Source organism: Aulonocara sp. 'chitande type north' Nkhata Bay, linkage group LG13 (genome assembly GCF_057382095.1).
Source record: "Aulonocara sp. 'chitande type north' Nkhata Bay isolate Kocher_YH1m ecotype deep benthic linkage group LG13, A_spYH_male_GT1.1, whole genome shotgun sequence".
In the NCBI taxonomy this organism is placed as follows: domain Eukaryota; kingdom Metazoa; phylum Chordata; class Actinopteri; order Cichliformes; family Cichlidae; genus Aulonocara; species Aulonocara sp. 'chitande type north' Nkhata Bay.
The window spans coordinates 3,256,759-3,279,839 of NC_141356.1; the positions used below are offsets into that span (position 1 = coordinate 3,256,759).

The window sequence follows — 23,081 nt, forward strand, 5'->3', positions numbered from 1 at the left end:
ATGTAATGTGTCTTCAATTAAAAAAAAACAAATCAGTTTTTTGTGTCTTTTTAATTATTTAGTCGGTGGAGTAAAATTTCCAAAGGAAGTGAGTGGAACTGAGACAAGTTCCCCAAATGTACCCAAGTGTCTTAGGCCACACCCATTTAAAGCCACAATACAACGATAGTTGTAAATAAAGATGAGTTAAAAAAAAATGCTGGAGACAGGCTTTAAACTTTACATATTGTCTGGACCAAATTTAACCCATGTTGACATTTGGCAGCAGAGACAAATACCTTAAATGTCAATCTGTCAGCCCAGATTCAATGATTTTTCCTAAAATGATGCAAAATACACAAAAATAAAATTATTTTTTAAATTGTTATACTGTTGTATAGGTAGTGTACACCGAGGGTGTACAAAATCTGTAAGTAAGTAAGTAAATAAATAAAATTAATTTATATAGCACATTTCGCAGATAAAAATCACAAAGTGCTTCACAATAATCCCAGATATATAAATAAAATATTATAAAACAATGAAAAAAATTAATTAATTAAAAGCAGGTTTGTATAAAAATGTCTTCAGCTGCTTTTTAAATGAGTCATTGGAGTCTAGACAGTGTAAAGACAACGGAAGAGAGCTCCATGGCCTTGGTGCCAGTGCCTGAAAAGCCCGATCCCCATGTGTTTTGAACCTAGCATGTGGGACCAACAATAACCTGTGACCTGAAGACCTAAGTGCTCGGGATGAAGCATGAGGTTTCAACAGGTCAGAGATATTACTGGGGAGCTTCACCATGCAGAGCTCGAAAAGTTACGACTAAAATTTTAAATTGAACCCTAAAATTTACGGGCAACCAATGAAGAGAAGCCAAAGCTGGAGTAATGTGTGACCTTTTGTTTGTGCCAGTTAAAAGTCTTGCCCCAGCATTCTGAACAGTCTGAAGGTGATTTGTTGAGACACGTAAAAAGACCGTTACAATAATCCAAACGAGAAGAGATAAAAGCATGAATAATCATCTCAAGTTCTGCCTTTGACACCAGTAGTCTGAGTTTAGAAATGTTTCTTAGATGATAAAAACAATTCCGGACAAGTTGTTTAGAGTGTTTCTCAAGAGACATTGAACTGTCAAATATAACACTTAATCTGAGACTCGACTGAAATGAAGGGTCTAAAAACCTGATATGCTACCCAATTTCTGAGAACATGTGATCAGGAGCAATAATAAAAGTTTCTGTTTTATCCGTATTAGACTAGAGGAAATTGGCATTTAACCATTGTTTGATTTCAGACAGACACTTATTAAAACAAGACAATTTAAAAAAACTCAGAAGCTTTGAAAGAACAGTATAACTGAATGTCATCAGCATAGAGATGGTACGAAATATTATTTTAACATTTGATAATTTGGCCAGAGGGAGTATATGAAGACAAAAAAAGAATCGGACCTAAAACAGATCCTTGAGGCAAAACTGATGTTTCACACAACACTTGATTCATACAGACAGTAAAAGATCTCTCAGATAGACTGGGGTCTTTGAAGGTGTTTGCATGTTTGACTCATTCCAGAATACTTATGTGTGAGCTTTCTCTCACGTTCCAACACATACATTTCTGGTTAATATGTGACTCTAAACTGACCATGGTTATGAGGTAGATCAAGCGCTCTAAGGCTTTATCAGAAGTTTGAAATCTTATTGACTACAACATGATGGTGATTTTGTAAATTATATTGGTCATTAAAGTTACTGTGTGATTGAAAAGTTGCTACTATATGAGTGTGCAGTGTCTCTTGGTCAAAACACCAAGAATGGTAATAATGGAAACGCTCAACTTGAGGCTTCCTAATGGGACTTCACTAACCAACGGATGATATCATTGCAGCAATGTCCATTTTTATGTACAGTCTTAGGACACAATCAGACTGTCCTTTGTTTAACCCCTTCTACACCAAAGGGAGTTGCTCTCTTTCACATGAACCAGTAAATAGGCAAATCCCTAAACAACCGGTACTACTAGTTCTAAACTTGCAACACTTTCGGATGTCCATGCCCATGACTTACTTCCAAATAAAATATAGTTGTAGCATGTTTTGTCAATTGCATTTTCAATTTTTGTCTGACATGCGTCATGGCTGGAGCATGAAGTTCACTGCCAACTGCCAACCATGTCCTTTCCCCCAACAGAGGACATGTCAGAGTGGGGCCAGGGTGACCCATATGAGCCTTTCTCCAATCAATGGGAGCTCGTCTTAAGTGTGATTACTAAAGACAGGCAGACAAACACACATAAACGTAGACACACGTACACAGATAGGATGGCCATGCGTTGGTCGATGCGCCCCTGGGCTGGTCTGTAAAGGCGTCACATCTGAGAAGCATGTCGTTCCAGCCTGATGAGCAATCTTCCTCATCAAAAGACCTTTATCCCAATCAATAAGGCTTTTGGCAAGGGAGCCCTACACCGCCTGTCCACTGTTCCCACCTCTGTGTTGCTGTGTGCGTGTGCTCAGCAGGGGATTTGTTGGTGTGTGTACATTGTTCATGTCAAATGCAAGGTTTTCACCCAAGGCTGTACGCTAATAGGAGAGCTGGATATTACTTTTTTGTTTTTCAGTGTTAATATCTGCACTTTCACAGGTGTCACTTAAAGTTCAAATGCACATGAGCTTGACAACTGAAATGTTTTGTTTCCAATGGAGGCCTCAGCATCAGTCTGTCAGATGATTTTCTCACTGATGTTCCAGTTGAAAAAAATCCACTTATATAACTCTGTGGTAGTTATTAGGTGCTCAGTTTTTGTCACTTTCCTCTGTATTCAAGTTAGACATTCTACTTCTTTAAAGACACGCTCTGATTGTACTTCCATTCAAGTTGGGGGACGTTCAAGACTGTTCTTGAACAAAGCACACAGACATAAAAATGTAATATGTTGGTGTTTGAGAGGTATTCTAGGATCACTGATGAGTTTGTATGCAATCTGATGATAAGAACTAACTAATTATTATTTTTTGAAAATAGTTCTGCAGGAACGAGGCACTAAAGCAGCACTATTTCACATCATCATGTTATTTTTATACAAGTTGTCTTTCTGTACAAATGTCCGCAATATATTATCATTATCCCATCTTCCCATGTTGTGTTACCCACTTGGGGTTGTTGATTAAATCATGATTGTAGCTTAGCTGTTGCTAATCAAAAAACAAACCAATAACACAGAGTACAATAACTATGAACAGTAGCTTGCAGGTGGTGTCAACCTCAATGAAATCAGTTTGATTTATTTTTTATTTCTTTGCAAGACAGTGAATAGGTACATGTACAAAATTTCACTGCACACCGTTCAGTACCCAATTTAAAAAAAAATAAAACAGAAATATCATTTATGTAGTTCCGATTGAAGAAATGTGAGCAGGCCGTATCCTTTGGGAGTCCTTAATATGAGTCAACCGACCATTCAAATCAGCCTGCGGTTGAGCTAGTTCAAGAAAACTCCGAAGATAAAATAAAAAGTACCAAAGCAGTATTTCCATGGTTCCAAAGGCAAAAGTTAAGCTAAAGTGGAAACTGACTGAAAGCTAGTGCTCTTCTTAGCCCTGATAGTAATGGGTACAGAAATACACCAAAACTGAATCAACAGAAGCTTGACTTTTTTATTGATCAAATATTGGTCAAACATGAAATATTTTTCAGATTGCAGATTCCCGTCTCAGTAGTCACAAATGATTTTTGTCCTAGTTATCAGTAGGACAGGTGCAGAAACCTTAAAGGATAATAATATGCATAAAATGATATATTGTTATTAGTATTATTATTAGTAGTAATAGTAGTATATGTTGAAAACCCCCCCCCAAAAAAAGATGAATAGTGTGCTTGCGTGTATAAAGTGTATGTGTATGATGACAAATTACCATTCTCTGCAGGTCTTTAACCTGTTGGCCATAACAGGAGAGCTGTGAATTCATCTATCTTGCTCATCCCACAACTCCCGCAGGGGGCCGGTTAATTAACCTAATAAAAACACCAACCATTTTCCTAAGGTAAATTGAATTGACTTGTCAATGATGTACGTCAATACACATAAGGCGCATTAGTACTTAGTGAGAGGAGCATTAAAGGGGAATGGGTATGTGTACAAACAGAGCTGTGTAGGAAAATGGGTTTACAAGTGATCATTCTGCATGATCTGAGTGCTCTATTTCCTGTGCGAGCGTGATGAAAATAATTTCATATTAAAAGTACAAGCAACAGCGTCATTAAGCAATAGAAGCCATTGAACTTTGTGACTCACCAATCTTTTTTTCTTTTTAAATACATGCATCATAACCCTATTTTTTCTGACTGGAATGCCTGCAAACTCAAAATTTCAGCCACAAAGAATTTTAGTTGATACTATGCATCATGGATTTCTCAGATGTCATTAAAATAGTCCTAAAATTCTGTCAGTAAATTCCAACTTTTCATGTTTTATTTGATATAGTCAAGTTTCACTCTAATTGCATAATTGAATAGACTCCTGTTTCTGAGTTTAAACGTTTAAATGCATCAATTACATTTATTTTGGGCTTTTGTTCAACTTAACATTTCCAGTTTTTCCAACTGAAATGTCATATATTCAAGTTTCATTCTAAATATTGAAATTTTATGTCTTATATTTAAGTTTCATTCCATACATTGTTTTATTAGATATATCCCTCATTCTATATAATCAAGTTTTATTCAGTGTCCAAACTTCATTCTCCATATAGACAAGCTGCATATCATATAGTCAAGTTTTAGTCTGTAGAGCCACAGTGTAGTAGTTTACACATTAGCTTAGTAAGTGAATAATCCCTGATTTGTTCCCAGACGGAGACATATACATGTATCCCTTTGAGATTGTATTGGGAAGGGCAACTGGTGCAAAAATCTGCCAAATCAAAAGATCAGAATCAGAATCAGAATCAAAAGATGCGGCGCTTCCTGCTCTGACAACCCCTTGTGAATAAGAGAGCAGCTCAAAGTGACTTCTTTTATCCAAGTTCCATTCCATATATTCAAATTTAATTCAGTATACCCAAGTTTCATTCTCTGTATTCAAGTTTTGATGCCATATAGTTAAGTTCGACTTCATATTTTATTATTTATTCATCCATATATCAAAGTTTGATTTCTAGTTTGTTTCGAGTAAAGACTATAACGTGTTTAAATCTCAGTTTGTGTAGATTTTTTTTAAAAATTCTTTAGGCAGGTTTATCAATAAAATGAAAGTAAACACAACTACTGGTCTATGATCACAGATTTGAACATTTAATTAATTATATTTTAATGTATAAGGTATAAAAATAAACATATTGCATGTGCCACTAAAACAGTGCAAAATACAGGATTATTGTAAGCCCCCCCCCCCCCCCCCCCTCCCGCCCAAAAAACAAAAAACAAACAAAACCAAAAAACAACCCTAGATACGAACTTGGTGTTCATTAAAATGCTGCTTGCCTGTTTCACATTTTCATTTCATCAGTGATCTCTTGGAATCACTGTGCAGTAACACAGTAACAGTAAACCTCTGTCAGTGATGGAGGAAGAACATTCTCTTTATTCTCCCTTTCTTTAGCTTCCATCTCTTTCTCTTCCTGCATTAGAGCCTCCCACTGCATTCCTGCCTCATCCTGTTAATGTTAATAGCTCTGGCTGATGTTTTAATAAATTAGGCTTGATTAAGAAAATCGTCGCCCTTTTGATTCTAATGGGCTCTTAAACAAACTCTGCCATGACAGAATAATCATAAAAAAAAACATAAGAGAGTGGAGTCTGTTACTGTGTAGTGTGTGTGTGTGTGTGTGTGTGTGTGTGTATCACTGCCTCTGCGTATGTTTTGGGAAGTAAAATTTGGATTGGAGAGTGTGTGGAAGCACCCAGTGATACCACGTCTTCACTGGAGAAGTGGAAGCCTCGCTGTATGTGTGTGTGTGTGTGTGTCATGGTTTACGAGCGCTGCTTTCTCTCAGCCATTAAGCTCCTTCCTCCGGTCTCTCCCTGTGGTGGTGTAATGACCTGCAATCAGCTCTGAGTGTATCTCCATTAAAAGGCCTTTTCGTTCCACCCTACACTGACGAGAAGTGCTCAGTTAGAGAAATTAAAACACGCAGGAGGCTCCATTGCTTCTCTAGTTATTACAGATCTATAGTTTCTCTTACCACTACCTCCTACGATGACAGTTATGGTATTTAGTTTCTTTTGCAGCTCCACACTGAAAACTTCTTCTATGGAGATCAAATACATTTATTTCTGCTAGCTTGGTTAGGCTGGTTGTTGCTAACAAGCTACCACTGTCCAGTCCTGCCTCATGTTTTCCTGTGCACAGGGCAGCCAGCTCACTGTGAGTGTCACTCACAGCAGCTGACAGTAGCCTCTGTTCTGCTTTGTGTTGTTTGCTTTTTTCTGCTACAAATTCTGGATGTAGTTATTAATTATTATTAATCTTCGGCTCTCTTCCACAATGCATCTTTAGTCCTGTCAGACTCCCCTCACCCCAACCAGTCATGACAGATGGCTGACCCTTCCTGAGCCTGGTTCTTCCTGTTAAAGGGGAGTTTTTCATTCCCACTGTTGCCAATTGCTTCTCCTTAGCAGGTCATCTAGTTGTTGGAGTTTTCTTTGTATTGTTGTATGGTCTTTATCCTCCAATATGTTGTTGTGATTGGGTGCTATATAATTAAAACTGAACTGAGTTGGTCCTCTAGGTTGCAGCAACTCTCTAGAGTGAACATGCCCAGCCTGCAATAATGGAAAAATGTAACTTTCAAAAGAATAGACTAACATATAGCACATAGAACAGGACATTGTTATTTTAAAACATTGTCATTATGTTACTTTTGAAAATATTATTTCAAATCTTAACTCTCCAAGTGTTTTTTTAAGTAGTCCAAGGGGATGCAGTGTTTCATTAGTACAAGAAAATAAAGAAGAAATACTAAAGAGCAATAATAAAACTGTCAAACTTCATTTTACCGTGTACAGATGTATATAGATGTGTTTAAGTGGTAGTTTTTTTGTGTGTGCACATAAAAACAAAGAAGTGAGAGAAGATTGAAAAAAAAAAAGAAAAACAAATCACTGAATTAGCATTAGTGTTATGTTTACTTAACAAGAAAAACTGTCTTTAGCATTCACATTACCCTGATGCCTTTGATGCCAAGACCTATTTATACAGTGTTCAGTAATACAACACCCCCCCCCCCCCCCCCTGCACTGTAAAATAAAGATACAGCATCTTTGGGCTGCAGCCTTGGATTCGAGCTGCATTGCACTTGTTCGGTCTTTTGCAGTTAGCTTCTTGACCTCTTCTCCAGTGTGGTTTACTCGACGAGTTTCAAGCAATTTGTAAACAATACATTAAATATTAATTCCAAGGGAAGCCACACTCCTGCTGGTAGATCCTACTACTCTTCAGAAAGAACAGTGCTTATTTGAAGTGAAGTGTTGTCCTTTCACAAATGAGAACGTCTAAATAGAGGCTAATATGTTTCACTCGCTGCATGTTACACTAATCCTGTTGTTCAAATGCAGGATCCCCCACCATTTCTTATTAGCAATGTACACGGGCATCCCCCACAAATTAATGACAGCTATTTATGAGAAATGCTAGCTAATAATTTAATGCTTGTGAGCAGCAACCAGACTGATTACAATATAATTATAACATTACTCCTATGTAGCTGAAGCTGTAGAGGCTGACAGAGAATTCAAAGAGTGAGAAAACTTTTACTTTCATATCTTCATCCACCATATGCACTTCTTACTTCATAGAGTATGTGCATGTGCCATGTTTACACTGTATGTATGTGATAGTGACAAACCTGAAAGAGTCGACTCTTCGTGTATCAAGGACTAAGAGTGAACTGTATCATGTGACTGATACAGTCAACTAAAGCAGCATTTTAAAGAGGTGCTCTGAAAGTCCCAGTTGATCCTTCCCATTTATATGTAGCCCGTTCATATTCAATAAGACACACAAATACATTTCAACCTTTGGGCAATTGTAAGGTTGCACACCTCTTCATCAGGAGGTAAGCAGTGTGGATATGCCATCTGTACAAAAAGCTTCAGTAAATCAAAATAAAAGCTGCACTGTAGTCTTTAAAAATAGTGGCTGTGGCTCAGCGGGTAGAGCAGGTCATCTACTAGTTGGAAGGTTGTTGGTTTGATCACTGTCTGCGCCAGTCTGCATACTGCATTGTCCTTGGGCAAGATACACACCTTGAGTTACTCCTGATGCATTCATGAGAGTGTGAATATCAGGTAGAGAGCATTGGAAAGAAGTCACTGTACGAATGATGTTTCTTAAGTTGAAAAGTGCAAATTTATTTATATGAAAAAAGAAGGACCTTTGGATAATATAGAGAAAACTCCAACAATTAGATGACCCCTTTGAGCAAGCACTTGGCAACAGTAGGAAGGAAAAACTCCCTTTTAACAGGAAGAAATCTCCAGCAGACCTAGGCTCAGGGAGGGGCAGATGGCTGGGGTGAGAGGAAGGAGACCGGACCAATCCATTAAAATTTGAAGAATCTAAAATTTCTAAACCATACCGTAAAATATCACAAATTTAGATGCATGCAGTTCTGGCAATATATTAATTTGATTTTAACACTCCTTTTAACACTCCACACAGCTTAATTGCAATCCATCTCTACTTCTCTTTTCTTATTCAATTTTGATTCACAGTGAGCTGTCACAGGTTACATCCTGGACAGGACCGTACATCCAGTCCATTGCAGGCCTAACTTAATTTAACAATACAGTGAAATCAGTGAATTCAGTGAAAAGCTGTACACTGGAGTCAAATATTTATCTAAATGAGACCTTGGTGTCACAGATGAGCAGAGTTCACTGAGAATGATTCTCAGTATGCCCCTTTGTTGAGGCATAACATTTCAGTTTACACACTTGCAAAGTAACCTCTAAACAAAATGCACAAAATAATTTTCTCTAAAATAAAATCAGCCTTTGAAACAATGTTTAGAATCTTGTACCACTGTGAATACAACTGATGGCAATAGTGAACAATGTTCACAGCAGAAAAAGCATCAAATCATCCAGAGAAGCCACTCTGGCAGTGTAATCTACTTCCCTGCTCTCTGCGTGTTAATGCCTGGTATGTTATACATCACAGCATTGTTCTGTTATTGAAAACATGGAAAATCACTTTAATGGCGCTTCTTATCAGCCAAATGTTTTGTCAGTTATGACAAAGTTTGGAGGAAAATGTTGCCAACGAACGATAGCTTAACGCCATATCAGTTGCCAAGTGAAGACTAGAATGGGGCTATGACTGTGTGGGAATTTTCTTTGTCACTGCTCAGTGGACGCTTCGGGTTTTCAGGTCTGAGAGGAATGAATGGTGATGTGAGTGAGAGTACCTGATTAAATAAAGGATAAAAAATGACTCCCACTCTCCTTGATCACCCACGTCGTCTGTCTTGTTTGTTTTTCCTGCGTGCTGTCATTCTTTCTATTTTGTCACCCTGTCACTTCCTTTGTGTTGCTCTTTGGAATGTTGCTATTGTGCATATGGCTGTGCATGTTTCTAACTACATATTTATTTGTGTTCATAACCCCGTATCTACATGTAAGAATAGGCGGATCTAAATCTGCATACGTGTGCACTTCAGTCTATTTGTTACTGATTTCAGACATTGGACTGAAGTAGGGAATGATTTACAGGGCAATGCTGTCATGTACACATATTGTTTAGAATCACCTGCATGCAACTGCATTACACTTTGAACACAAAGACACCTCTGTGTAGTATATGCTACACAGCGTAATGATTTCATCTTTTTTAGGTTTAGTCTTTCATTAAAACAGCTAACTACTGCAAAATGTGTAAGAAGACAAAAGAATGAAACGTGTCAGAGTGTCAGAAGTCAGATAACTCAGTAGGTACTTCTCTGTGTTCGTGTTCCATAGCTGAATGATTGTGAGATGCTTCCTTTGGTTCCTTCAAGACGTGGGACCCATGGATATCCATGCAGCCAGGCAGGATTTGATCCTTGCTGTTATTGACAGTCCTCTCACAGTTTCTTGTGCACTATTTATTCATTCAAAAATAACATTATAATAAATAACATAATAAATTGTGATACTTGGTGTGTGATTTTCATCACACACAAGAACAAAGAAAGTCTTAAAATGTTTCATTTTGTCTGTGATGAAAAGACAATATATGAAAGTTTACCCTTTTGACAAAAACCTTTTGATAAATTATCTTTTTGAGCTGCATTAGTATAATTACTTATCAGTATTTACACATCTATACTTTCAAAACAGTGTTGTGGTAAAGCGTGTAATAGAAACATGGGTCCACTGTGTAGATGTCACACTTTGCCTCTCCTAAGCGTGAAACAGGCACACATGCTTAAGCTGCAATAAGTTGCAGTAAGTTGCAGTAGGCTGCAGAAACAGCAGAGGGCGATATTTTATTCCAAGACATGAAAATAGTCAAGGGAAATGTACGGAGTCGAAAACGCGACGACGCCACGAAAGGGGAACTACAGGGCGTGGACGGCTGGTGGAAACATCGCAAAGCAGGCTAGGCCCGCCGTTCCACACGGGTCTGTCCTCCAGTACAAGGTCCGTTTGCGCAGACTGAAGGGCAAGGACATCTGGGTCGGCCTGTTGGTCAGCGGCCATAGCCTCAAAGTCTATGCCAACATAAACGGGAGAAACCAGCACGCGGGATAGACAGTCAGCCATGCAGTTGGACTTACCAGCCACGTGCTGAATGTCAGTTGTGAACTCGGAAATGGCTGCCAACTGGCGCTGCTGGTGCCCGCTCCACAGATCAGAGGCCTTGGACATCGCGAATGTCAAAGGTTTATGATCGACGTATGCGGTGAAGCTCCGACCCTCGAGAAAAAAACGAAAATGCCGTGTCGCGAGGTGTAGGGCCAGCAACTCCCTGTCAAAAACGCTATATTTGCGCTCACTGTCCCTAAGCGTGCGACTAAAAAAAGCAAGCGGTTGCCAGACACCGGAGACCCGCTGTTCTAACACTGCGCCCACTGCCACGTCCGACGCGTCGGAGGTCAACGCTATCTCCGCCGATGGAAACGGGTGGGCCAGCAGGGCGGCGTTTGCCAGCACGGTCTTGGCCCCAGAAAATGCCTGGATGTGTTCAGGGAGCCAGTCAATCGGGTCCTTAGCTGTTTTACCCTTCAAGGCAGCATAAAGAGGCTGCAGCAGGTGCACAGCTCTGGGGAGAAAGTGGTTGTAGAAATTGACCATCCCCAAGAACTCCTGCAGCGCTTTAATGGACGCAGGACGTGGAAAAGCCGAAACGGCCCGGAAATGCGGTTGCCCAAGAAATCCAGAACGGGCAAGCCGAACTGGCACTTGGAGGGGTTGACGATCAGGCCGTGTGCCGCCAAGCGCTGGAAAACCTGATGCAGATGTGATGTGTGCTGACTCTCAGAGCAGCTGGCCACCAATATATCGTCAAGGTACACGAAGACGAAAGGCAGCCCGCGCAAAACAGAGTCCATCAACCGCTGAAAAGTCTGGGCGGCGCCTTTCAGGCCGAACAGCATGCGCAAAAATTCAAACAGGCCGAAAGGGGTAATAACGGCAGTTTTGGGGACGTCTTCGGCGCGCACGGGAACCTGGTGATACCCCCCGCACCAAGTCAATTTTAGAAATCGAGGTGCCGGCGAGGTGGGCGGAAAAATCCTGGATGTGGGGAATGGGGCTCTGTGACATTATTCACAGGGACAGCAGAAATCAATATTTTGTTACAAAAAAAGTTTTTGTGGACTGGAACATGTTCTGACTTCAGAGCATGTTGATCAGGTCCTTTTTCTTTTGGCAGCAATAAACATGACAGTTTACTTATTTTAATTTAAGACATGTTTTATTTTAATTAAGTTTAAAACTTTTTTATTTAATGTAAAATTATATTTTGTTTTAATTTACTTTCAAATTCTTCAGTTGCTGAATGGGCTGCATAGTTTTCATATTGCATAGTTCAGAATAGCTATAATTGTGCCAGATGGTTGCATTCAGTTAAGTTGGACTAGACTATAATACAAACTGTTCAGTTTGTCAACAATAAAACTGACTGAAATGAGAGAAAGACTGAGTGCGAGACTTTGATATTAGATAAAATGAATATTGATAAAGTTTACCTTTATGTACAGAATCTAAATATCGCAAAATATTTTTAAAAATTGCAATAATATCATATCGTGCGTTAAGTATTGTGATAATATCGTATCGTGGGATGTATGGTGATTCCCACCTCTAATGTATATACGTGTATTTGTGTGTTTACATTTACAAAGGCCAGAACTCTCCACCAACACCTCCAACTGCTTGCAGCAGATTGGTTGGGAGTTTTTCCTTCTCACTTTCACCAACTGCTTCCTTACAGGGGTTTGTCTGATTATTTGGGTTTTTCTCCCAAATCTTGGTACATATAGTACAGTCTTTACTTTACACTATGAAGCATTTTGAGACAAATGTCACTGCAATTTGGCACTATACAAATAAAACTGAATAGAAGTGATTTGAAAGCAATCTTAGAAATGGCCCCAGCTAGTTTGGAAATTCTACATTATCTGTAAAGCCAACTACAAAACAGGACAAAAATCGGTTGTGCCTGATTACGTGATATCATCATGAACACGTTTTGACCTGAACAGTACTGAGCATCAAGAACAAAATACACTGTTGGAAGTGACAGCTGATCATAATATTCTGTGTAGTGTATCAGAGTTGATCGATGCCACATTTGGGCAACATGCAGTGTAAGAGCAACAAGTTCTGTTATGTGATCTAAATAAAAGGCTAATGTTCCTCCTTGTTTCCATTCAATTCTTAAAATTTATATCACATAAACCTGTCAGACTTGATTGTTTTCTTTTATAATTTAAACCAGTGCAGAAATGTAGCTATGCAGAGTAAACTGTCTCTCAGCCCAGGTATGGTGAGACTTCCTAACTCTACAATCTCCTCATCTGACACACTGACCATTTATCAGAGAAAAGAATCGCATAGCCAGAAACCTGTGTAAGAATGTGCGCTAAATGGAAGAAAACAGCCTACAGAACAAACGGCTTCTTGGCTTCAGTTCATACTGGGAAATGTTGTGTTTTTTCACATAATGTGTGATGAGTAGATAAGAAAAGAAACAATGAGCAGAAGTTGTTGCTGATTTCTTCAGTAGTGTCATTCTTGTCCTTTAATGTGGCTTTACATTGAAAAACTGGTATGCAGTCAGATGCTTTCATCTGCATCCTCTCCATCAGTCAGTGCATGTATGCCGATGAGTCTCTTTATGGAAGGGTTTGTGTGTCTAGATGTGTATTTTTGCAACTGCAACCTACCTCTCCTCACGCTGCCATAAACGCTGCTGTCTCTCCACCTCTCTCTCTCTCTTCCTCTCTCTCTGATATACATAGCAATGACCCCTGTCTCAGTCATGCTGGCACCATGCTGTGAATTCCATCTAAGCAGAAAAACAAGTGGAGATTGTTATGCAAATGGCTATGTGGTGGGCCTTGTGCAGGAGGAGAAAAATGGCAATGTTTGTATCCTTATGTGGGTGCTGGGTGGCAGTAAGAGAGGGGGGAAAAGACAAGATACAGAAAGGGAAGCGAAAGAAAGGGGAATGAAAAAGGAGTAGAAGGGAAATGGAGGGGGCAGGAAACATATTAAAGATACAGAAAAGAGACAGGATGGCATGATAAGATGCTCTTTTGAAAGTATGTTTACAGGAATAAACTCTGCCATAGGCAGGTGGTCTATACCTGCAGGATGTGCTTACCATGTAAGTTATTCTCACTGATCAGCCAGGGGTAACTGGGTACACCATGCAAATAAGTCTCTTCTTGCAGGGAGTTTGTATATTTTCATATATCATATTTATGCCCATATTTCTTTAAATGCTAACTCTTTCTTTTTCATCCTGTCAGCATGGTACACACAAACACGTGCAAACCCCACACCCACTCACAGCACGATGCGTTGAGAGGTAATGAAGGGAAATAGCTGGTTAGTTACTGTCTAATTGTCATTGCACTTGATGGGGAATACCTCAACCTGGTGCAGCTTCACTGGCCAGAAAACAATGACTACACACACACACACACACACACACACACACACACACACACACACACACACACACACACACACACACACACACACACTTAGAAAAGTGCTGAAGATATGTAGAAGATGAAATTCTTCATGTGTGACCTATATCTCATCAAGTACCTTTTGCTGAAAGTGTAATTGTTGCTGACTGGTTGGTTGGTTGTCGATGGTTGGGTGAACAAATCACTATGCTCTGACACTGGCTACAGATGTTTGCACTGTGTTTTATATTATGGCTAAAATACATTCAAGTTTTACGATTTTGCTCCTTGCGTAGCATAGACAGGATGAGAACACTCATGTTTATCAACATTTGTTATAATATGCAGGGTTAATATGGTTGCTTTTCTGTTGCATTCTAAAAATATATAATAATAATAATATAAATATAATATAATATATAATATAATAATATATAATAATATAAAATAATATAAGAATATAATAATATAAAAATCTATAAACGGTTTGGTTTGGTTTAGGAAGAGGTTGTGGTTTACGTAAAAATACACTCTTGTTGACAAATAGCCAATAGGGCTGATTGTAGATTACTTTACTGAGGTGGGAGTGTCTTCAGGGTGGGAAACACCAAGATCTGATATAAAACAAGATAACTTGTTTTGGGAGGTCTGATCTCTCTTCCACGGAGTCAAATACTGGCGCCCTGCGACAGATACTGGTATATGTCTCAAAAGCATCCTTTGTTTTTTTATGCTGAGTTTACTGAGATCTGTCACTCCTACCTACTCACATATGGTTATTTGTCTAAAAACACATCACATTTAAATACCCTGTTTTCTCACTTTTCAGTATGTTGTGATGAGAAATATTTTGCTTGGAAAAACTAGCAAGTAAACAGAAATGTAAAAACAAAGTGAAAATAAAAAGGTGGGAAAAACCTCCCACGCAAGGCATAAACTATGGCTGACAAACTTGTGACTTACACCCTTTAATGTGGCCTGTTTCATTCTCTATAAGAGGACTGATATCACTTGGAATCAAGGCATGTGTTGGAAAGACCAACTTGTGCATATATTTGGAAGAATGACTGTGTTTAAGGTTTAAGGATGAAGATGCATTGAACAGAACGGCAATAGAAATATATTCCAACCACAAGACTGACTAGCATCTCATGGTAGAGAGAGAAGACATCTTACAAATCTTGCTGAGGTGGCTGTAGCTCAGGAGGTAGAGGGGGTCATCTACTAATCGGAAGGAAGGTGGATCCATCCCTGGCTGCTCCAGTCTTCATGCCAAACATCCTTGGGCAAGATACTAACCACAAATTGCTCTCTGACGCATCCATCTGTGTGAATGTTAGATAGAAAACATTTAATCATAGGAGGGAAAAGTGCTTTGAGTTCTCAGGTAGAGAAGAAAAGCGCTATACAAGAACCAGTCCATTCTCTTTAATAACTGAGGCTCATTGGAAGATAAACTTTCCCTGGACATCACCAATGTCATCTCAGTGAGCCCATCATCTGTTACAAACCAATTACTTGTGAAAGCCAGCAGCAAATTGGTGATTGGTTAAATATTAATAAATCCAAGTTAGCATTTTCACTGCTCTCACGGGTTGTTTTTTTTTAATGGTGATGATAATGATGCCTGAGCTTTTTTTTTGGAATTTCCTCTTTCTGTAAGATGTCAACAACTATAAGGACATAATGAACAACCGTGTTCTCTACAGACCGAGAAAAAGCTGGGGGGAATTTTAAAATCTTGCTCTCCCCATCACCAAACAAAAACAATGTGAAATATTCTGGCAAAAAATAATGAATACCTCTGTTCATAGAATTAAAGAGTGAATGGCGGTGATTATGTGGAGATGATGTGAATTCTCAAATCAAATGTTACCAGAAATGGCAACACAAGCATATCTAAATAATCTAATAGATTTGTTTTATCCACGTGGTAAACAAACATTTATTCAAAAACTAGATGGTGTCCTTGCACTGGCCTTGCAGTTCTTTTTTCATAAGCCTTTTCATTTAATTCTGCCAAATAGGCCAAAATTCCTCAAGAAGGTTAATGTCTATCTAACTCGTCCCTTACCCCTCAGTTGTCAGACGTAGGGTTAAACTGGAGGTTAGAAAGATTAAACTGATTCAATCGTCTCGTCTTACCCTCTGCAAGTAGGTATAAACATAAGGAGTAGAGGTGTTCTTTTTAAAACTATCATTTATCATTCTTTGGTTGCCAAGAACAGACATAAGAAAACAAATGAAATGTACTGCACACACTTTCGGTATGAATGTCTCTGTTTGATAAAAATGTCTTCCTTGCAGCATTATAGTTGTTACTACTGCAAATTAGTTGCTTATGAACATCATTCTTGGCAGACAGACTTGAAATATGCATGCGTGTGGGTATATCTGTGACCATGTGTGTGCATCTGCTGCACATTACTCACACTCCTTTCTCCAAACCTCTTTTTCTCCTTTTAGTCTTCCTCAAAAAAACTCTGACACACACTGTCTCTTCCACTTTCACTGTCTATGTCGCACAAACAAGCCCCCCCCCCCTCCCCCCACCACCACCACCACCACCACACACACATACACACACACCACCACCCGCCAAAACACACACGTTCTTGTGGAGATGCTTCAGCTTGATCGTTATCCAACAGCATCATCAATTATTAGGTCTGGTTTATGAAACCCCAGTGCAACTCGCCACCAAACACACTGTGTGTATTGCTTTTCATAGTGGACACTGATACTTGAGATTTTTTTTCTTTTTGGTTGCTTTGTCTTGAATGAAGGTTGCATCAGTTTACATCAGCAGCAGACAGTGGCGGGCTGGACCCCCCCCACCACTACCACCATCACCACCACCAAGCTGTGAGGGCAGTTTCAGTGTTCAGATCGTCACTCTACATGTAGTGCTTTTACAGTTCCTTGCTCTAAATGATGAATTAAGTTCAATGAAAACGTACTTTTAACCTCATGTGAGCTCGAGTGAAACCCTGAGGTCCTCGGGTTGCTCCCCGTGAGGGGTGAGTTCAGAGATAGGTGGGTGGTGGGGGGACTGAAGGCGTGTTTCTGTAACACATGATTCGAGGTATTAACCATAAAGGAAAAAAAGCATAACGGAAAAGACCCAACTTTGTCCAATCTGGTCTCACAGAATAGTGTTAAATAGATTAAAGGATAAGATTAAATAGAAAAATTAGAAATGTTACAATATTTCCTGGGCTTCAATCATACAGGCTTGCAGACTGATGGGCACCCATGTGACCAGTAAGGGAAAATGTGGTTGCTGGAAATTGCTTACATTTTCTGTGAAATGGAATGTTGAAGCCCCAGTCACACAGGCCTAGACGCTGACCAGTGAACATCTCAGTTGCTATTATTATACCTAGTGTTACCTAGCCAGTTTGTGGCTGGGGAGGTTGCTTGCTGCCACTATGTGAAATTGGTTGTATAGAGCAGTGTTTCCCAACCTTTTGGAGCCATGGCACATATTTCCCATTAGAAAAATCACACGGCACACCACCAAACAAAAGTGTCACAAAAGCATATTGATCATTTTTTTCTGCACACCAGGTATAGCAGAATTGGTTCGGTTTGGCCCCAGTATACCTTTTTTGATTTCTTCTGACCATTACTCATGCTAGGTCCTTCATCTGGGTCGGAATTTTCTCCAGGACCCAGGTCAGACTGACAACTCTATTGCTATTATGACAGCATGACTATTACATAATTTCTCCTTCATCTTCTTCTGTTTTACTGGCAATTGACAACCCATTTAATTAGAGCAGGTAGTTGTACTGCCCTCTAGTGGAAGAGAATGTAATTGTTCTGCCCGTCACTCACACCGATCGCACTAATCAGGTGAAACTAAATAATCTTCCACGACACACCTGATCATTTCTCACAGCACACCTATGTGCCGCGGCACAGTAGTTGGAAAACACTGGTATAGGCGTATAGAAAACCTCCTCAAGATTGTTGCAGTTGCTATGTATGGAAAATGCTCACTTGAATTCCTAACTACTCGCTTAGCAGTAGCGAACCTGTGTGAATGTGATACAAACCCAATGTGTTGTTTTCAGTGATAAAGAAAACTCAATTTTCAACTTCCATTCAGTGGTTTGATAGTAATCTGCTGCCGACCATACACTGTAAAAAAGGGCAGTGAAATTGACATAAAAACCATGTAAAACCCCTACAGAAATGTATAGTAAACCTCAAAACACAACTTTCCTGTTTCGATCACAGTGAATTATTGTAAACCTTTAAACAGAATGTTCCTGTTATATTTACAACATGAATGTGTGATTATAATCAAATTTATTGGTTAAAACTACAAATACTGTGAATAAAAACAGTGAAACACCGTAATACTCATAACCAAACAATCATGTTAATTTGACATGCAAATACTGTAAAAATCACAGTTTTAGTCAGTTTTTCTTAAAAACACATGACGTATATGTAAGTCACTTTACAACTGCATGGATGTACTGGGCCTACTTTTAACATGATTCATGAAATGATGCAAAGTCATGGATTGGACTAATAAAAATGTTTTCACAGAAGATGTCATTGTGAACCTGAGAGGTTGCCTCTCCATTTATAGGCTATATAAAAATATACAATTAAAATTGTTTACATCATGTTTTTTTCTTAAATCATTTGCAGCCTATTGTAGGGTAACCAATAAGAAATTATTATTTAACGACTAAGTAATGCTTCTGTCATAATGCTTGTATTCTTTATGTTTCTTTTAATTGCAATGTGATACTTAGACTAGAATACTTTTTTGGGTTAGGTCAGCAATGTCTCATTATTAAAGGCTAAACAAACTTACAGTGCCTCCCATAGAATCTCTATGGTGCCTCATCTCCACAGAGCTGTAAGCTACTTCAGGCCACTCACGTTGCACTGAGCGCGCCTAATTTTGAATGTGCATCTGAAGCTCGTCTCTGATTAGATAATGACGTGAGGGCGGGAGGAGAAGAGCGCCTAGTTCACGACTATAGCTAACGAGCCAGCACGAGAGAGAAGACGGGAGAAGAAAACATCGAACTTTCAGCAACTACGTTGTTAGGACAAATTACAAACATACGATTTCAAGTGTTTTTTGAGGATCTGTGTTTGTTCGTCAGAAAGTCTGCACGGTAAGTTCAATATCTTGGCGACGTTTTTTCGAGATAAAAGCACCAGTTGATATTTAGACCAAGGCTCATAACCTAGCGCTAGCATGCTAGTTCAGCTGAAAAGCACAGGCAAACTTTAGAAATACTAAAAATGATCATCTGCGTCTTTTGTAAAAAGGTATTGGTCACATTAAGAGGCTATGTACTACATTGCAGAGTGCATAAGAATGAGCCTTGTTGTATTTTTAAATGTGTTGGCGCCAATTGCAGCCAAACATTCACCACGTACTCTGCTTTCAAGGGGCATTTTTATCGTGTGCACAATGCACCTGAACTTCAAGCTACTCCTAAAGCTCTTGTTGCAGATTTAAAATGTGCAGTTTCATTATGTGCCCGCCATTTTCAAACAGTGAAAGAGCTAGTGTCTCACTTAAATGATCATATTGCAGGGGGCAGGTCTGTGTCATGTCCAGTAAGTGGTTGTAAGCATATGTTTACAAAAAAGTCATCATTTACTTCTCACATGTGTAGGAAGCATAAAGCTTGTTCCCCAGATGGTATTGATGACATGTACAAGGAATCTCGTCCTCAGCCCCCAAATGACAGTACAGAATATTCAGAAAACACACATGAAACCATGGCATCTGCTAGTTCAGCCAGTGATATGCCAGAGAAGGATAGTCATTCTTATCTCAGAAACATGTGTCTCTTTTACCTTAAACAGCTACTCAGCTACTTTGAAGAGAAGGAGGAGTCCATGCTTCTCTGTGTTGAAGATACATGTCTGGCAGATGAGGTACAACTGGAGCAAGTGCCTCTGACACCCACTATTATCATGTGTGGTAAGTCTGTTTCATAGCTCTCTCTCTCTCTTTTTTTTTTAAGTGCATTTTTTATAGAATGTCATGTGACTGCCGTGTTTATTGATATAACCTGTTAAATAATTTCTTCACAGGACAGTCCTGCTATTCCTCAAGAAGATACATGCTGAGTGTTGATCGGCACCTCGTCAGCACAAACATATCCTCCTTCATTTCTGCACTGTGCCTCATGTTCGGGAGCTACTACAATTTCAACATCCATTATCCATCTGAGCTGGCTTCCACTTTAGAGTTTCTTCAGAGGTGAACAAATATGGCTTTGTTATTTCTTATAACTGAGACTCTGGGATCTGGAGTCTGGCTTTGATGTGGTTCGAGTCCAGGTCTGGCTCTGAGTCTCGGTCGGCTTTGGAGCCGGTTTCAGTTGTTTTTTCTGTTTTTTGTTGTTGTTTTTTTGTTTGTTTGGTTTTTTTAAATACATTAACAGTCTGAATCTGGGTCCAAGCCTGGCCGAGACTCAGGGCTAGACCAAGCGTCAACTGACGTCTGACTACCTATAACCTTTGCTTTGGATTTTAACAATGCTAAAGTGTGACATATCACTGCAGAAGACACTCGTGAAGGGTGCCAATACTTTTGACCATGCATTGTTCACTTCCCCACAGCATTTTGGTTATACTTTGTCTTGAACGTGGTCATGGCCATGACTGTATATATATGTATATACTTAATTTTTACTTACTTTGTATGTGTATTTTAACTGATCAATTATAAAAATGCTTAATAAACTTTTATATGATTGTTATTCTACAGGTGTTTCTTCTCCATAAACCCAGAAAAAGGAACCAAAGTAGAGAACAAAAACTCAAAGCGTCGTCTCAGTGTGAACCCTCGAGTCCTCATCCTGATTTAGGATCTCGCCGACCACGAGTGGCGCTAAGCCTAAATCTTGACTCTCTGTGGACTGTTAGTTTTACTTTGTTAATTTTGTTCCACAATGTGTACTGGAACCTTTTACTGGTCGAATGCATGAAGCCAATTCATGAAGATGTTCTTTCTTTGTAGGAATGTTCTTTATTTACATAAGAAAAGAAAAAAAACAACATGCTGCTACTGCAGTGTTTCTAGACCACATGTGTAGGTTTGTTTCACCACGTGGTTTTGCTGATGTTTTCTGACCAGGGCCATGGTTGTGGTGACAGCAGGGTGCGTGTTGCGTTGCACGGTGATTATGATCATTTTTGGCACAATATGTGTTTTTTGTTTTAAATTCTTAACAGGTTATTTAACTTTTTCTGGTGGAGGGTCTAACAAATGCTTGTTTCATGAACATGGTTCTTGCTTTGCAGGAATGTTCCACAGCTTTTATAGCCTATATTTTGATTGAATTGTGTAGTTGCTGTGTGCCTTGCATATTGTGTTAGTTGGAAAAATGGATCCATTTGCTGTCATTTTGCTAATGTGGCTGCAAAATAAATTTCCCAAAAGTGATATTTTCCTCTCTTGTGTTTTCTCATGTGTATTTTTGCATGTTTGGGTGTAGGCGTAGCAGTAAGAAATTTGCTGGGTTATGGTTAAAATTTTACATTAAAACATATAATATTCAGCATAGATTTTATGTATAATTTACAGAGCAGCTCCATTTAATATGCACAGTTTCACCGTAGTTCTGCCATTTTAAATTAGTTCTTTGTACGATATTTCCCTGTTAATTTTGCAGTTTATGGATCCACAAAAAGCATTTATTACTTGTAAAAGATACAGGAAATAGTGTATTTATATATCACATCTATGTGTGAAATTAACTTCTTTTTCCTGTAGATTTAACAGTTTTAATCTGAGATTCATTCACTGTAAGTCAATTTACAAGTTGCATCTGTAAAGCGTTTTTACAGGAAGTCCCTGGTAACCCCAGCTGCCAGGGTTTTCCTGTAAAAACAGCACGTTTTTTTTTTACAGTGTAGTAACCACAAGGAGGCTTTTGGTGCAGCACCCTCATTGCATTAGATTTTACTCTCTGATGTATCCATTGGAGTTTAAATGAAATCGGCATCTTTACAAAGCTTGTCAGCAGATGTAAGCAAGAAAAGCTCTAAAATCTGGTATATGCTGCACTGACACTAAGCTTCATGACACACTGTGGACCAGCCAGCACCAGCATATGACATGAAATCTCAAGTCATCACAATCAAATTTTAAACAATTACCTGGATTCTGTGCTCCTCTGATTTGGAGTCTAAGAAGTGGATTTGCAAATTACATGTCACAAATTTATTTGATCTAAAACAAAAAAAAAAAAACGTGCTGTTCTTTATCTCCTTAACTCGGGTAAGAAGTTCCTGATAATGTCTCTGGTTGAGAAAAGGCTTAAAATTACAAATGCATCCTGAAAACGAATAAATTCAGAGTTATAACCCATAATGATCACTCATAATGATCAATGAAAACTGGAAATATTTTGGGTGAAATGTATATCAAAATACAAATATAAATAATATATAAATGGATATAAAAATAATTATACAGGGAGTGCAGAATTATTAGGCAAGTTGTATTTTTGAGGAATAATTTTATTATTGAACAACAACCATGTTCTCAACGAACCCAAAAAACTCATTAATATCAAAGCTGAATGTTTGTGGAAGTAGTTTTTAGTTTGTTTTTAGTTTTAGCTATTTTAGGGGGATATCTGTGTGTGCAGGTGACTATTACTGTGCATAATTATTAGGCAACTTAACAAAAAACAAATATATACCCATTTCAATTACTTATTTTTACCAGTGAAACCAATATAACATCTCCACATTCACAAATATACATTTCTGACATTCAAAAACAAAACAAAAACAAATCAGCGACCAATATAGCCACCTTTCTTTGCAAGGACACTCAAAAGCCTGCCATCCATGGATTCTGTCAGTGTTTTGATCTGTTCACCATCAACATTGCGTGCAGCAGCAACCACAGCCTCCCAGACACTGTTCAGAGAGGTGTACTGTTTTCCCTCCTTGTAAATCTCACATTTGATGA

At 38.8% G+C, this 23,081-nt stretch overlaps 2 protein-coding genes across 6 annotated transcripts in view; both read left to right on the forward strand.

The window, feature by feature from the left end:
- LOC147315466 (uncharacterized) overlaps nucleotides 1–23,081 on the forward strand; it is a 496,228-nt gene that overhangs the window by 152,830 nt on the left and 320,317 nt on the right. The gene's annotated exons all lie outside the window — the stretch shown is intronic.
- Nucleotides 16,789–21,542, forward strand: LOC147315467 (uncharacterized). The gene is made up of 3 exons (XM_086258282.1): nucleotides 16,789–20,072; nucleotides 20,186–20,354; nucleotides 20,865–21,542. The coding sequence occupies exons 1-3, from the start codon at nucleotides 19,382–19,384 to the stop codon at nucleotides 20,962–20,964; spliced, it is 960 nt and encodes a 319-aa protein (XP_086114408.1). The 5' UTR covers nucleotides 16,789–19,381; the 3' UTR covers nucleotides 20,965–21,542.

Bases quoted from the DNA above. Each gene is read 5' to 3' on its own strand.
- LOC147315467 (XM_086258282.1), top strand. From the start codon at position 19,382: ATGATCATCTGCGTCTTTTGTAAAAAGGTATTGGTCACATTAAGAGGC. The intron at 20,073-20,185 runs GTAAGTCTGTTT...ATTTCTTCACAG, and splicing joins ACCCACTATTATCATGTGTG to GACAGTCCTGCTATTCCTCA. The intron at 20,355-20,864 runs GTGAACAAATAT...GTTATTCTACAG, and splicing joins ACTTTAGAGTTTCTTCAGAG to GTGTTTCTTCTCCATAAACC.